Below are 15325 nucleotides of genomic sequence, written 5' to 3'. Positions count from 1 at the left end.
ACCCCAGGCTGAAAACTGACCTCCTGGTCTGGGCTGGGCTCTGGACGTCCAGGGTGGAAGCAGCCAGGAGGGACGTTTGCCCCGGGGGGGGGGAGGGGGCGGGGCGGGAGATGGCGAGGAGGGCTTTAGGGCTGAGAGGCAGATTGGAGAGAGGCCTCCTTCCAGCACCTTCCTGGCCCTGCAGCTGGGGCCCGATAGGGGCCGTCCGACTGCCGGCGGGTCCTGCTCACGGCCCCCAGGCCCCTAGCAGCCACCTGCTGGCTCCCACGCTGCTTTCTCGGCCATCAGGGTCCTCGGACCAGCCTCTGCCCCCCAGCCCCGAAGCAGTCACGTGACACCCGACTTCAGGTGGAGGCCGAGCCCAGGCCTGCGGCCCCCCTGCCCGTCCGCCAGCTCGCATGACCTCCTTCCGGGTCCGCCTGTCCACGTGTGAGTGGGCCCGGTCCGGCCCCAGCCCCGGAAGTGCCTGGCACAGAGGCTACTGCGGGTGGTCAGCAGGTGGCCAGCAACTGCTACGCCACCGGCGACGGTCACCCTCGACACCAGGGCACGGGGGGTCATGGCGGTGACCTCTGGGGACTTCTCTGAGAGTCACTCCTCTCTCTCTCGCACCCCCGCCTGCCTTCAGAAGCCTTACTTCCTCCTGAGAAGCTGGGACCCGGGAGTGCCCTGTCCCCCAGCCACACAGGAAGGGCCAGGGTTCCCCCCTCGGGCTGGGCAGGGCACCCAGGCTTGGTCTCCTCCTGTTCCGCTGGAGGGCCTCCTTGTCTCACGCCTTGACCCGTAGGAACCTGGGGGGAGACATGAGGCAGCCCCCCGGCCCCTGCAGGCATCTCAAGCTCCCCCAGCGCCCGCTCTGCATCCAGAGGCCGAGGCAGCCTGCACGGGCACCACCTCCCTCTCAGCAGATCGGCAGCATGCGGTCAGGTTCCCTAACCGTGTGACAGGGTGAAGCGGGGCCTCGAGAGGCCTCACGGAGGGCTTCACGGAGGAAGTGTCCGTGAGCACCAAGGGACAGATATACCACACGGTTGGGGGAGGGGAGGAAGCTTGGTCTCGTCCTGCTTCCCGCCAGCCCCGGGAACACGGCAGTTCTGCCCCTAAAGCCCCAGGGCCATGGGCCTCGGGAGCCGTGGCATTGTAGGGGGGCAGCAGGGGGCCCTCGCCCCAGCCAGGGCCCTGGCAAAGGAGCTCGGTGGCCACCCAGCTTGGAGAGGAAAGCTGGAGCCGGCCCGGCGGGTGGAGGGTCAGCTCCTTCTGCTGACACACAGACATTCCACTGGGCAGAGACACCCAGCCCGAGTCTCCGCATCGGGAAAGCATTTCCCAAACAGCTTCCAGACCACAGCCGCGGGCCTGGATGTGTGCGGTGGCACCGAGGAGGCTCTGTCTGAGCTGCTGGTGGCATTCTGCGCTTGGTGGCCTGCTGCCATCACGGCTGTGCCAGAGTCCCCACGCCCAGCCTAGTGGGGATGGAGGCCCGAAGCCATCTCCCCCCAACCCCCGGTCCTTAAGGGAGGTACCGCCAAGCTCATCCGTATCACGAGCTGTCTCGGGCTCTGGGGACCTGAACGTGGCTCTCAGCTGGGTGGGGAGACATCACTGTTTCTCAGGACCATGTCCTGCCCAGAGTGGGCACACAGGTCCTCGCGGAATGAAGGGAGTGAGTGAGTGAAGGCTGAAGTGTGAAGGAGGGATGGGCTGGCAGCGGGGGGAACGCAGAGGCGGCGGAGGCTGGCTCTGGGAGTGAGCGGGCTGGGGAGCTTTGCAGAGAAGGGCACCTCTGAGTTGGCCCTCGACAGATGCATAGGAGCTCACCGTTCGCAGGCAGGAGGAAGGGTGGGCATCTCGGCTGCTGTGGAAGCTGGGGCTCTGGGTGGGCCAGGCCACCCAGAGACGGGTGGAAGAGCCGGGATCTGGAGCCAGTACCCGCTAGAAACGCTTTGCCCAGGGTTCAGCTCTGATGCTGGGAGCCATTTGGTAGCCTGGCCTGGAGGAGCCCAGCACTGGGTTCTGGCCGGCGGTCCGGGGCCCCTGTGGCGAGGGGCAGTGGAAGAGCAGGAGAAACCCCGTGGTGGCCCGATGACTCAGGTGCACCCCCAACTGCTCGGCCTCTGCCCCCCGCCGCTCAGAACCCACTGGCTGCCTCCCAACAGGGGGCCACTGGGCACCTGCTGGGGTCGTGTCTCCAGGAGCCTGGAGGAGGGCGCACAACGCGGACAGGATTTAGGTCAGACCTGGCCCCCGTCGGTGCCCCCTGTCCTGCGTGACCTTGGGCAGGTCATTTCTCCTCTGGAAAAGGACTGTATGAGAACGTCCGGGCCCCCGTGTGCCAAGGGCAGGGCCCAGGGATGCCAGAGGAGGACGCCTGGCTGGTGGGTTCCCTTCTGGGCAGAAAGAGGGTTTAATTACAGGCGTGTCTGGGAGGGACACAAAGGAGAGGTGGGCGGGCCGTGCCCGAGGGAGAGGTGGAAGGAGGCAGGAGGGCCAGCGGCAGCCCCCTGCTGGCCGGTCGGTGCCTGAGGAAGGGCGCTGAGGGCACGCCCCGGGCCTCGCGTAGCTCTTGACGGCTTCCAGGGCAGAAAAGTCAGTGTTTTCTTCACCCAGATTTGAGGTGGAGAAGCATCTGAGAAGCCTCCCTGTGCTTCAGGAGCTGCCCCTGGACACTCAGCTGGCTTTTGACTGGCTGATTTCCTCCTTCCTGGCCCCTGTGGACACACGGCAGGGGACATACCTGGCCCCGCTTTTCCTCCCCATGTCATGTGTATTGCAGAGCTGCAGGCCCGCGGGCCCCTCAGCTGCTCCCCTCCGGCCCCCTGCCCACTGTACAGGTGAGGATACTGAGATCAGTGGGGGCCTGGGACGTGTCCGTGTCATCCAGCTGTTCGGTGGGCTGGGCCCCACGTCTGCTGCCCCCAGGCCGCTCTGCTCTTCTCCGGCCCGTGTCCCCTTGCCGTGTGCTGGAGACGGGGTCTGAAGCAGCCCATCCCTGCCCCAGGAAGGCTGAGGCGGTGCACGGCCCCCCTTCCCCCCCCAGCTCAGGCCAGGACGTGAGTTGGAGTCCAGGTGGTATAATAGGGTGGTGGCATCCCCGGGCTGGGACGAGAGGCCAGAGGAGTGATCCCCGGCCGGCATGTGGGTGCTAGGGTTGGGGAGGGTCGAGGGGTACCAGGGTGGCAGCTCTTGAGGGATAGGGACAGTCCTTGGGTCCCCTGACCCTTCCCAGGCCAGCCTGGCTGCATCCGCCACGGAGCAGGGTTCCAGCGCACTGGCCCTGCGACACTCTGCTCTGGACATTGCCCTGGGTCCCGCTGCTCGGCCTGGGGGTGTCTGCCTGGGCATAGGGCCTGGCAGGGGGTCGGGCGTGCAGACCTGGCTGCCGACTCTTAGTGACTCCCAGTGAAGCACTTTCCTCACTGTCTCACAGTCCCCATACAAGGCAGGTCTGTGCTGACCACCCTGCGTTACAGACTTAGGCACAGAGAGGTTCCTGGCTCCGTCGAGGCCACACAGCACCGCCCCTTACTAGCAGAGCTGGGGCTGGGCAAGGGGTTGACCTGCCTTGTCCCGTAGAAAGAAAAGTGGAGCTACACACGAGAGCCATAAAAACGATTAGGGAGCTAGTTCACCTTTTCATATTCATACCAAGAAAGCGGTGTTTTACTCTCAGCCCACACCTCAAGGGGCCACTTCTGGGAGACTGTCCCCCAGGGCGGGTGCTGACGTGGGAGTCCAGGCCCTGTTGTCCGTTGGTGAGGGTGATCTCTGAGTCAGTGTTTCCCTCTGGTGTCCCTCTGCACTTCCCTGAGGGACAGGGCTTGTCTCCACGCCCCCTGCCCCCTGCAGCCTGGCTGGTGGCTGCACAGGCATGTTTCTGTTAGCATCCTTGGCAAGCGACTGAGATGCACATGGCAGCATAAACAGTGCTGGCCTGCGTGGGAGGCACAGCTCAAACGGCCACCCAGCAGTGTGTCTATCAGGGGGATTTATGGAGGCTCCCCTGGGTGACAGTCTGGGGCCCACGGGCTGCGGTGCTGCCCAGGGGGAGGGCAGGAGAGAAGCTCACCCAGGAGGCCTGGGCAGGCGGGCAGGCCCATTTCTGCACTGCCGGGCATCTGGTGGGTGGCGGATGGCTGCTTCTGGGCTGCAGACAGGACCCGACAAGGAGAGATGGTGCCTCTCTCCCGTGAGCTCGAGGTCGCCACCGTGAACCCTGCCCACAGGTAGGCTGCGCAGAATGATAGCGAACACTGTCTGGGGAGATGGAGGGCTGGGTTAGGCGGGGTGCCATGGGGGAGCCATCGGGGGTCAGCACAGGGCTGGCCGAGAAGAGGAGCTGGGGGCCAAGCTCCCGTCAGGCCCGAAGGCACAGGGCGCTTGGCTGCACAGCCGCTGTGACCCCACCAAACTTGGGCAGGGCTGCTTCAGACACATCTGGGACCTCAGGCCGTGCCCCCGAGCGAAGAGGGGTCCAGGGCTCTGGTGCAGCCTGACACCTGGGGCTCAGGCCCTGCCCTATCTGCTGTAGGGGTGCAGTGGCCCCCTTGCCCAGGCTCCCTCTGGTACCGGCCCTGGTCCAGTGGAGGGCATGCAGTACCGGGTGCTGGACACTGGGCTTGGGGGCTGCAGGAGTCTACACCCCCAGGGTTTCCACTACGGTTGTGTGGCCTCAGCGCCTCCGCGCCCCACTCTCCCCAAACTTCGCGAGCTCAAACCCATCAGGCTGCCTCTGCAGGGCCCCGCGCCTCGCCGGGTGGTCTCCATCTGTGCTTTGGGTTCTTTCACGTGTTGTCGCGGGGACCCGGTCCGTGCGAGCGCCTGTGTGCATGTCTGTGCCTGTGCCCGTCTGTGCAGGCTTGTGTGTGTCTTGTGTGCATGTTGCACACGTGGGTCTGCCAGTGCACGTGTCCGCGTGTCCACGTGGGGCTGCGTGCGCTTGTGGATGGGTCAGGGTGTGTGTCCGGGTGCGTGAGCGAGCGCGTAGGAATGCGCGGGGCGGGTGGGCGGTGCGCTGGGGGACCGGCGAGGCCCGTTGGGCGGGAGCGGAGCGGGGCGGGGCCTGGCGGCAGCGGGGATTTGGCCTTTACCTGCGAGGGGCGGGGGGCGGAGGGAAAGCCGGGAACAGAAAGGCGAGGGGCGGGGCGCGCCGGCCCACAGCGGCTCCAGCGGCAGCAGAGGCGCCCGCGGAGCGGCGCGGGGAGCGGAGAGCCGGGGGCGCGTGCCCTCCGGCGCCGCGAGGGAGCGGACTGGCCATGGAGGCGCCCCGGGGCCGCGGCGGGTTGGCGGCGCTCTGGTGCCTCGGGCTGCTGGGGGGCCTGGCGCGCGTCGCGGGCACGCACTACCGCTACCTGTGGAGGGGCTGCTACCCGTGCCACCTGGGCCAGGCCGGCTACCCCGTGAGCGCAGCTGACCGGAGGCCAGGTGGGCGCGGCGGGCTCTGCGCGGGCGGGCGGGACCCGCTCTGATCCCAGGGCACTGCTTTTGTTTCCTCTTTAAAGTTTGCGCCCCGGGGCTGCTGACAGCGCGGCTGGAGGGAATGGGGCTGGGACAGGGCCCCCTGTGTCCTGAGTCTTCCGACATTCCTGTCCCCTCTCTGGCCTGGCTGCGGGGGCAGCTGACAGCAGATCGGTCTCTTGACCAGAGGGAGGAGAAACATCTCCCTGCCTTTGCTGGTGGGCACAGGGGCTGCACTCCCCCATGGCGCTGGCAGCTCTGGAGGTTAAGCAGGAGAGTAGGGTAGGCTCAAGAGAGAGGCCCTTGGGTTTCCCTTTCCAGGGTGCTCAGAGCCTAGGCCCCTTGGGGGAGTGTGTGTGGGTGTGGCAGGTGTCACCTCACCCCAAGGCTTGGGAGCATGGTCAGCCCAGTGGGCTGCAGGGTCAGCTGGGAGCATGCAGGGTCAGCAGCCCACGGGAAGCGGCTGCACCGCTGTCCTGGTCCATCCTGCCTCTCCCTGCAGTTCAGATGTGGTACCCATGCTGGGCCAGCCTCCTGCAGGAGCTCCTGGGAGTGTCCGTGGGGTCCATGGAGTTTGCAGTCTGGCAACCTCAGATGCAAGGCGGGGTGTGGTGTGCAGTGAGTCATCACTTGAGATGCTCTGAAGGACACCCAGCTTGGGGCAAGGCTGCGTCTCCCCGTGCAGCCTGAGGCCTGGCCACCACACCTGCCACCTGCGCCGGGGCTCTGAAGCCTCAGGACTGTACCTGGGCCACGGCCATCTGGCCAGCAGGACCAGGCAGGTCCAGAGCGGGGCTCTTTTAAAGAAAAGCGGGGCCAGGATTGGGCTCCGCTCCAGGCCCTCACTGGCCCCTAAGTGTGGCTCTGTACGGGGCATCTGGTCTCCTTGGAGATGTCAGCCCCGCTCAGCTGTCCTCTGGGCCGGTCTGTGCCAGTCTCTGCCAGAGGACACACAGGTCACTGAGCTGCAGGGCTGGACTGTGACAGAGACCCCTGCTTCCCCTAGCTTTGTCACTCGGCCAGCAGGGGCCCAGACCCCATCCCCACAGGGGAAGCAGTCCTCCCACTGGGCGGCTCAGGCAAAGCGACACTGTCACTCCACCGCTGGTGGCACTAAATGCTGTGAAACTGTGTGACATCCAAGGGCCTGGTGCTGGGTGGGGCTGGGCAGGGCTGGGCTTTGGGAGCCGGGAGCCCCCACTCTGTTCTGAGAACTGCTTGGGCTCGTGGAGGGACCAGGAGAAGGGCCTGCGGATAACGGGATGCGCTCTCCGGGGTGAGGACCTTGCGGCACGTTTGGGGGGGAAGCAGGACTGCGAACTTGGTAACCACCGAGGGGCGCTTTCTGGCAGGATCCCAGGGGGCTTAGATTTTCCTGTAAGTGTGGCTGAGATACCAGAAGGGGCTTACTTGGGGTGGTCTCCGCAGGGGCAGGTGGTCTCCTGGGTTCCCAGCAGCGTCATGATGGGCACCCCGAGGCACTGTCACCATCACCCAGCTCAGCAGACACCGAAAGTCCAGTGGGCTCCCAGGGGAGCCGGCCCTGTGTCTGCACAGTGATGTGTCCCTGCGTGCCAGCGTGTGCCACAGTCCTCGTCACCGGGCCGCCAAATCCCCAGCCACACATCTGAGCTGAGGGTAGCAGTGAGACCCCAGGGGCTGTCCTGCTGAACCCCGGCCTGGCTGTTCCTTAAAATAGCCCTGCTCGTGGCCTGCCTGCTCCCACCGGCCAGAGCGCTGTAGCCCAGAGGTAGTCTCAAGGCTTCAGAGCCCTGGGCGCTCAGACAGTGCCCCGGTGCCGGTGGGAGCTGCACGGGGCGGAGCGTCTTTACCCCAGGCTGGGTGTCGGCCCCTGACTCTCTGGAGACAGCCTCCAAGCTCCCTTTCAGCTGGGGGTGCCCGCACCACCTTGGGGACCAGCCCCCCTCCGTCCTGTCCGGGAGAGCCGGCTGTGTGCCCTCTGGCATGGAGAATGGCACAGACTGGCCCAGAGGATGGCTGAGCAGGGCCGATGTCTCCAAGGAGACCAGATGACCGTACGTTTTCTGCTGTAGTTTCAGAGTCCAAGGGGCCAATGCTCGGCCGGGGTCTCAGGGCAGCGGTCCCCCTGCCGGGGTCACCAGGTAGAGGCGGCGCGGCATGGTGGTGAGGGCAGGCCTGCATCGCGGGACCCAGGGGACTGCCGCCAGCCCCTCAGGGAGCACAGTGGCCCTCACTGCGGGTGTCAGGAGGCCAGGCTGGGCAGAGCGGACTTTCGGGAACCTGGATTTCCAGCTTGGGTGGTCTGAGCCTCCGTGACTCTGGAGAGGCTGCTAAGATAGTCATTCACTCTGTGTTCATTTCCCATGGCTGCTGGGACACATTGCCCCAACCTGGTGGCTTAAAATCACCCAGGTCTGGTACCTTACAGTTCTGGAGGTCAGAAGTCTGAGAAGGGTGAACGTGAAGGTGCTGGCAGAGCGGGTCCCTCCTGGAGGCTCCGGGGAGCATCTGTTCCCTGCCTCTTCCAGCTTCTAGAGGTGCCTGCATCCCTGGCTGTGGCCCCGCCCCCCATCTTCAAAGCCAGCAGCGCAGCATCTTTTTCTTTTTCGTGGCTGTAGATAATTTTATTTATTACCGAAGTATAGTTGATTTACGATGTTTCAGGTATACAGCAAAGTGATTCCATTATACATGTATATATATATATTATTTTTCAGATTCTTTTCCATTATAGGTTATTACGAGATAGTGAATATAGTTCCCTGTGCTATACAGTCGGTCCTTTTTGTTTACCTATTTTCTATATGGGAGCGTGTATCTGCTAACCCCAAACTCCTAATTTATCCCCCCCCCCTTGCCCCTTTGGTAACCATAAGTTTGTTTTCTGTGTCTGTGAGTCTGTTTCTGTTTTGTAACAGAACATATAAGTTCTGTTACATAGAAGCGACATATAAGTGATATCATGTGGTATTTGTCTTTCTCTGACTTACTTCTCTTAGTGTGATCATCTCTAGGTCCATCCCTGTTGCTGTAAATGGCATTATTTCATTCTTTTTATGGCTGAGTAGTATTCCATTGCATTGGGCCCTCCTTCCTTCCTGTCTCTTATTTGTAAGGCCTGTGTGCTGACGTTGGACCCACCTGGATAATCTCCCATCTCACCTGCAAAGTCCCTTTTGTTGTGTAAGGTTGCAGGGATTAGCATGTGGGCCTCTTTGAGGGGCCATTATCCAGCTGCCCACACCCTCAAAGAGCTGAGCCTGTGCTCCTCGGGTCACAGCATGACCACAGTCACGGTCACAGGGTCAGCGGCTGTGGGTCATCGGAGGTGGCTGAGAACAGCTCTGTTCTGCCACCACGTGGCCCGCCTTGGGAGTGGGGCCGGCAGGCTTTCGGTAACTCCGTCCTGCCTTGCTTTCTGAGTGTAAGTCATCTCTATGAAGGGGCCTCGATCTCAGAGCTGGAGGGACCCCAGCAGGAGTGCGTCTGCCCAAATGCCCTGCCCGCCCATGAGCAGGGAGGTGAAGGGGGAGGCCTCAGATCCTTCAGCCTTGAGCTGCCCTGCTGGGTCCAGATATTCAGACGGGCTGACAGCAAACCCTGGACAGGGGGAGCACTGGCTGGGCCTCGTGGCCTCCCACCTTGCTGCTGGCCACGGTCCCTGTCACTGTCGGTGCACCTTTGGGGGAGGGGAGGGCTCCTGGGGCCGAGGGGCTGGCCCGTGTGATTTAGGCAGAGCCCGGGAGCACCTCTTGGGGCTAAATGTCCCGTCCTCGCAGCAGGAGGACGGTAAGAGCGTGGTCACGTGGGTGGGACTGTGGAGAGGGCCCCGCGGTCAGGGCTGCTGCTGGAGGGGCCCTAACGATGGCGGCCTGCCCCTGCCCAACCCCTACCTTCTTTCCCAGAGTGTCCATCAGTTTGGTGTCTTTGTGGCCCACAGGCTGCCGGGCTCCCCATGTGTCCTGCTCAAGGACACAGCCCCCGGGGCGGGCTCGCCCCCCGGCCAGGTGCCCGAGGGCTTCGGGGTGCAGTGCCTCTGCGGTCAGCTGCTCTCTGAGGCCAGTGTCTGGGGTGACCAGTGAGAGCCGGTTTGAAAGCCAGCATCCCCGCTGGTGTGCCTTCTCCGCGCCTGCCTCTGGGGCCACGTCTGGGAACGACGGCCCCTCTGTCCTCCTCTTGTGGCTTTACCTGCCTGCCCGGCGAGGCCACTCGAGACACACCGCGACTCAGTCCGTCCACCCGCCCCCTCGGACGGCACACGTGGCGCCTCTTCCCCCGAGCCTCGCTAAACCCCTACTGTATGCCCAGTGCTGTGCTCCGTGCGGTCACTTTACTTTTCAAGGACCCTTGAAGGGGTCGCAGAGAGAGGGATCTGAGCTCAGAGGGGATGGGGTCTCCTTTCTGAGCCCCCTCGGATGGCCCGTCCTGCCGTGCCCAGCGGGTGTGGGTCTGCCTACTGTCTTCCACATCACCCAGCTGACTCTCCTGCAGGAGGGCCCTGGGTCCTGAGACCTCTCCCCATGCCCTGGGTCCCTTTGTTCCCCAAGACTCTTCGGGGCTCTGTTGAGGGCCGTTAACCCTTTGCCTTCAACCCTCCCCCTGCCAGTCATCCTGGTGTCGTTCCGAGGAAGCCCCCTCAGGTCACCGTGTTCCAAGGAGGGGTTCTCTTGGTCTCATCTCCTCTCTGAGGCAGCCTCGGGGATCGGGGGGCACTCTGGGGGGTCTCCCCAGGGTGGATTGGCTTGTGCGTGGAGCAGAGGCCCTGGCCTCCTGGGTTCGTCTTGGGTCATTCCTGGAGGGCCAGGCACGTGCTCAGGGTGTGGACTGGAGTCAGGCTTTCTGTCCGTGGGAAGCACAGCTGGCAGGCAGGCTCTGGGGACCCTCCAGGAGGAGCCTGGCCGCAGTGCCGCCTTCGCTGCCCTTCAAAGGTGTGCTCAGATGGCTGGGGCTTTAGGACGGGAGCCTCGAAGGCGGGCAGTTTCGTGGGGACGGCAGGTGAGAGCTGGACAGTGGAGTTGCAGCAAATAGCGTGGACCCTCGGGACTATTAAGCAGAATTAGAGGAACCTCAGCTCCGCACAGCCCCTGGGAACAAGCCAGGTTTCCACACAGCTGCAGACCTGCCCCTGAAGTCACTAAACTTTCTCCCAGTGGAGCCAGGCAGAGTGGAATCTTCCACCCGCACTTTGAGCTGACTGTGGCCTCCTGCGAGCTCGGCCCGCAGTCGGGGCCTCTGCTGCCAGGGCAGGGGTGCCCCAGATGCTTGTCTCTTAGACGCTCGGGAGCGGAGCACGTCTGTGTGTCTGTCTCCCCTTTTCCTGGTCTGGGAAGCTGACTGCCCTGTTGGTGAGGCTGGCGTCTGAGGGGTGTGGACCGGCTGAGGACCAGGCGTGGGCTCGTGTCCCCATGCCCAGGGCCGCTCGGTTCTGTGCTGCCCGAGCAGCGGCCTCTTCCCTCCGTCTCTCCGTGTCTCCCGGGCAGTTGGGTCCCTCCTGACGTCAACCTCGCACACAGGTGCCTGAGGCAGCCTGTTGCCTCCTGCCTTCCTGCCTGGCCTCCGCTGAGGTCCAGGGTGGTGGGCGTGGGCCTGGAGGGAGGGCGGGGGGGGAGGGGCGGCCTGAAGGGTCTTGGCATGTCTGTGTTCCTGCCGAGGTGACCCAGGCCAGGCCGTAGGGCCCGGTGCTTTGGGGTGCAGCCCCTGGGCCTCCACTCCTGGGAGGGTCTTTCTCACCCTCCAGCTTCCAGCTCAGCTAGTGGGGTGGCCCCGGGCCTTTGGGCCAGCCCTGTCTGCTTCCGGTCAGCGCTTTCCTATGGCCTGCGGCACGGTGCCGTCAGAAGGGGCAGGCGAGCACAGGCCCCCTGCGCGGTGGTGGGTGGTTTCAGGTGTGAGGGGTCTTGGAAGGGGAGTGCCCGGGACCTCCACTCGGTCCTGCCCTGGGGATGTCCGCTGTGCTGGCCTCCTGAGTCGCTGGCACAGGGACCCCAGGCTGACCACCTGCACTGGTTTCCTGGAGCTGCCGAAACAGATACCACAGGCCAGGTGGCTTCAGCAACAGACATTTCTCTCTCATGCTCCGGAAGCTGGAAGTCAGAGGCCAAAGTGTCGGCGGGGCCGTGCTCCCTCGGAAACCCGGGGGAGGGTCCCTCCTGCCTCGTCCAGCTCCTGGGGGCTCCTGGCTTCCTAGGCTGTGGCCGCCTCCCTCCAATCTCTGTCTCCCTGTGTGTCTCCAGGACCCCTGTGTGTCCCCGAATGGGGGGGCCACCCTTCTCCAGTATGACCTGATCTCAGTCCTAAACTAATTACGTCTCAGAGACCCTGCTTGCAGATAAGGTCATACCCTGAGGCTGTGGATGGACATGAATTTGGGGGACACTGTTCAACACAGAGCATACCCTCCATCCTACCCTCACTCAGCCTCCCCCACCCCGAGGCCTGGGCAGGGGCATCTCCCGAGTTACCAGTTTCTTCTGGGCTTGTGGGCCCCCCGAGGAGCAGCTAGCCCTGCCCTGAGAGCATTTCTGGATTTGGAGTTTGGAAAAGAGCATGTGCTCTGGGTTCAGTCTTGAAAGGCGCTAGGATCTATGCCCTCCCACCTGAGCTTGTCCCCCGAGATCTGGCCGACCCCCGCTGCTCCCCAGAGGTGGTGGCTCTTCCTCCCAGGGGCCGTCAGACGTTGGAGACAGGCCTGCCTTGTCTCCACTCTGCTCCGGCAGGCCGGTGAGGGGCTCGGCACTGTTGCAGGCAGCGTGGCCTGAGAAGGAGGGTCCCGGGTCTGGGCCCCAACACCTGGGCGGGGGCAGTGTCCTGAGAGAGGGGGGCCAGGCTGGGCTCCCTGGGGCTAGGGCAGAGCCGGGGGGAGGGGGGCGGCCTGGGTGGGTTCTGGCTGTTGACCCCCGGCCCCGTGTCCCCATGCAGACGTGGACGAGTGCCAGGTGCACAACGGCGGCTGCCAGCACAGGTGTGTGAACACGCCAGGCTCCTACCTCTGTGAGTGCAAGCCCGGCTTCCGGCTCCACACGGACGGCAGGACCTGCCTGGGTAAGCACCCCTGCAGCCTCCTGGGCCCGGTGCCACCTCCCTGCCGGGGCTCCTGGCCTCAGCCATCCCCTGGCCCTTCTGGGGGTGCCCAGGTCTGGGAGGGGCCACTCCTGGGCTGAGAGGCCTGGTGCGGCCCCGTGGGGCCTGTCTGCTCAGAGCAGCCGCCGTTACAGTTGCCTCCGTCCTGCTGAGCGTGGGATGCCAAGGGACCCTTGCCACCCATCGTGGGCCCTGGCCAGCGCCACTCACGCCAGGTTGCTGGGGCCCAGGCGGTGAAAGGGCGTGTCCTGGGCCCGGTGCTCTCCATGGAGGCTGGACCCTGGGACCCTGAGCCCTGGGACCTGGGCTGCACCCTCTCTGTAGCCACAGCTGAATCTGGCCACTTCCCCGGGGGCCTTCTGTGACGGGCGGGAGCCCCTGGGCCACCATCCTCTCCAGGGCCCTATGCAGCAGGAGCTGTGGTCGTCCGTCGGCAGGGACACTGGTCCAGCCGTGCTGCCCCAAACTGGGGAGACTGGGCGCCTGCTGGGTGGGGAGGCCCGGCCTGGGGCGGGGGCAGCATGGACTGCTCTTGGCCTGCAGAGCTGGACTTCCCAGGCCCAGGTCCCCCACCCCAATCTTGGGGAGCCTGGGGGTGGGGCTGAGGCTGGGGGTAAGGGGTAACCGAGAAGCGGAGTATTAGCCCTCAGTCCCTCCGTGGGGCCTTTTTGCCGTGCAGGACGTGCTCGATGGGGCCCCTGCCGGCACCGGAGGCTCCAGGGAGAGAAGGGGAACGCTGGCGCCCACTGGACGGAGGGTGGAGGGTGGAGGCCGGGCATCTGGCTGTGGGCCGTCCCCCGCCCCTCTCCTGGCTGCTCTGGACACAGGTCCCGTGGGCACAGGGCTCACCCTCCCTGCCTGCCGCTCTGTCTGGGAGGCCATGTGGGGACCATTCTCTGGGGGCTGGGCCAGTGGTCACCCTCACGGGCCAGCTCTCTCCCCGGCTACGGGGGGCTGCCCCTTCTTTCCACCCTGCAGGCCCCGAGCGGGCCCGGGCGGGCTCTGAGCAGCACCCCTCCTGCAGGCCCTGCTGCTATGTGGCAGGGCGGCTCGCCAGCCCTGGGGGGCCCTCCCCGGCACAGGCACTCTCATATGTCTGGGCCGCCGCTCAGGGAGCGAGGCAGCTGCCTGTAAAGTTTCTCTGGGCTGGAAAGTGGAAACAGATGCAGGAATGTGGTGATGTTCTTCAGGACAGATACAGCAGGGTGCAGCCCCAGTTGCTGGTCCCCCAGGTCCCCAAGTGCCCTTCATTCTCCCTTCCTCTGGGGCAGGTTCTCCTTGGAGAAGGGTGTCCCTGGAGGCTGATCCAGGGTGGGCTGGGTGGTACCCACTGCCCCCTCCCCTGCTGGCTCCTTGGTGAGGGGCCTGGGCTGAGACACCTTCCTGTCTCCCTAGACCCCCCTAGTTCTCCCGAGGGTGGCCTTCACTGAGCTCCCAGAACGGGTACACAGCATGCACAGGGGAGGGTGCCCTTCAGGGCTTTGGGAGGGATTATGGTGGCCTCTAAGAGTGGCATTGAGCTGCTGGCTTCCAGAAGCCCAGGAGGGGTGCTCCCCAGCCTTGCCCCTGGCCCCCAACGCAGCCCACCCCTTCGCTGCACTGGAGCCCCTCCCGGAGCCTTTCCTGGGCGCTGGAACCCCTCCCCGGAGACTTTCCTGGGCGCTGGAGCCCCTCCCAGAGCCTTTCCTGGGCGCTGGAGCCCCTCCCAGAGCCTTTCCTGGGCGCTGGAGCCCCTCCCGGAGCCTTTCCTGGGCGCTGGAGCCCCTCCCCGGAGCCTTTCCTGGGCGCTGGAGCCCCTCCCCGAGCCTTTCCTGGGCGCTGGAGCCCCTCCCGGAGCCTTTCCTGGGCGCTGGAGCCCCTCCCGGAGCCTTTCCTGGGCGCTGGAGCCCCTCCCCGGAGCCTTTCCTGGGCGCTGGAGCCCCTCCCGGAGCCTTTCCTGGGCGCTGGAGCCCCTCCCCGGAGCCTTTCCTGGGCGCTGGAGCCCCTCCCGGAGCCTTTCCTGGGCGCTGGAGCCCCTCCCGGAGCCTTTCCTGGGCGCTGGAGCCCCTCCCGGAGCCTTTCCTGGGCACTGGAGCCGCTCCCGGAGCCTTTCCTGGGCGCTGGAGCCGCTCCCGTAGCCTTTCCTGGGAGGCGCCTGTGCTCGGGACCCCAGAAGTCGTGATTTGTGGTGCTTGCTTATTTTAAAGGGTCTTTTCAAGGTCTGATCCCAGGGCCCCCGGCGTGGCCTGCACAGCCTGTCAAGAGGCTGCTGGGACCTCACCGCACTCCCTGCCTGCCACCCCAAACTCTGCACACCCAGACCACTTGGTGTGCCCCAGGGCCCCGGGAGGTCTGCAGCTCTCTTGGGTGCTGGCGCCCACTTCCTGGTCGCTCCCACCAGAGGGCGCAGTTGAGACCCACCTTGGGCACCAGCCTCTTACCTGCGTCCCCTGGCTGGAAGTGCTGGTGTTTGGCCTGGGTCTGTCACTCTCTTTCTTTTGACTGCAACTCCCAGTGGGAAATGTACACTGCATCCCCTGCACCCACGCACAGTCATGCACACTTGTTGGTGAATTCCGCATATCTGGAATTCCTGGGAGCTGACATGTGCAGGGCGGTCCCCAGGGCTCTTGGGAGTGGTGTGGGTTTGTCCGCTTGGGTCTGTTGGGGGCTGCCTTCCTTGTGGGGGGCCTGGGCTTTACTGAAAAGCTTCCAGAGCGGATAGGGGTCTCCTGGTGCCTTCTTCCCAGGCAGAGCAGGAAGCGTTTGCCCTAAGGGCGCCCGGCCCTTCTCCCTAAATGTGCCCCTTTCGGATGCCGAGGGACCCACCCCG

General features: G+C 64.8%; 1 protein-coding gene across 1 annotated transcript in view; it reads left to right on the top strand.

Moving 5' to 3' along the window:
- MEGF6 (multiple EGF like domains 6) overlaps positions 1-15325 on the top strand; it is a 97304-nt gene that overhangs the window by 54326 nt on the left and 27653 nt on the right. Inside the window, exon 5 of the mRNA XM_060027015.2 lies at positions 12352-12474. Coding sequence (XP_059882998.1) covers positions 12352-12474 — 123 coding nt within the window. The remainder of the gene's footprint in view (positions 1-12351; positions 12475-15325) is intronic.

The sequence above is a fragment of the Delphinus delphis genome, chromosome 1 (assembly GCF_949987515.2).
Source record: "Delphinus delphis chromosome 1, mDelDel1.2, whole genome shotgun sequence".
Lineage (NCBI taxonomy): Eukaryota > Metazoa > Chordata > Mammalia > Artiodactyla > Delphinidae > Delphinus > Delphinus delphis.
The sequence above is the reverse complement of the archived record's forward strand: the minus strand, read 5'-3'. Positions and strand labels throughout refer to the sequence as shown.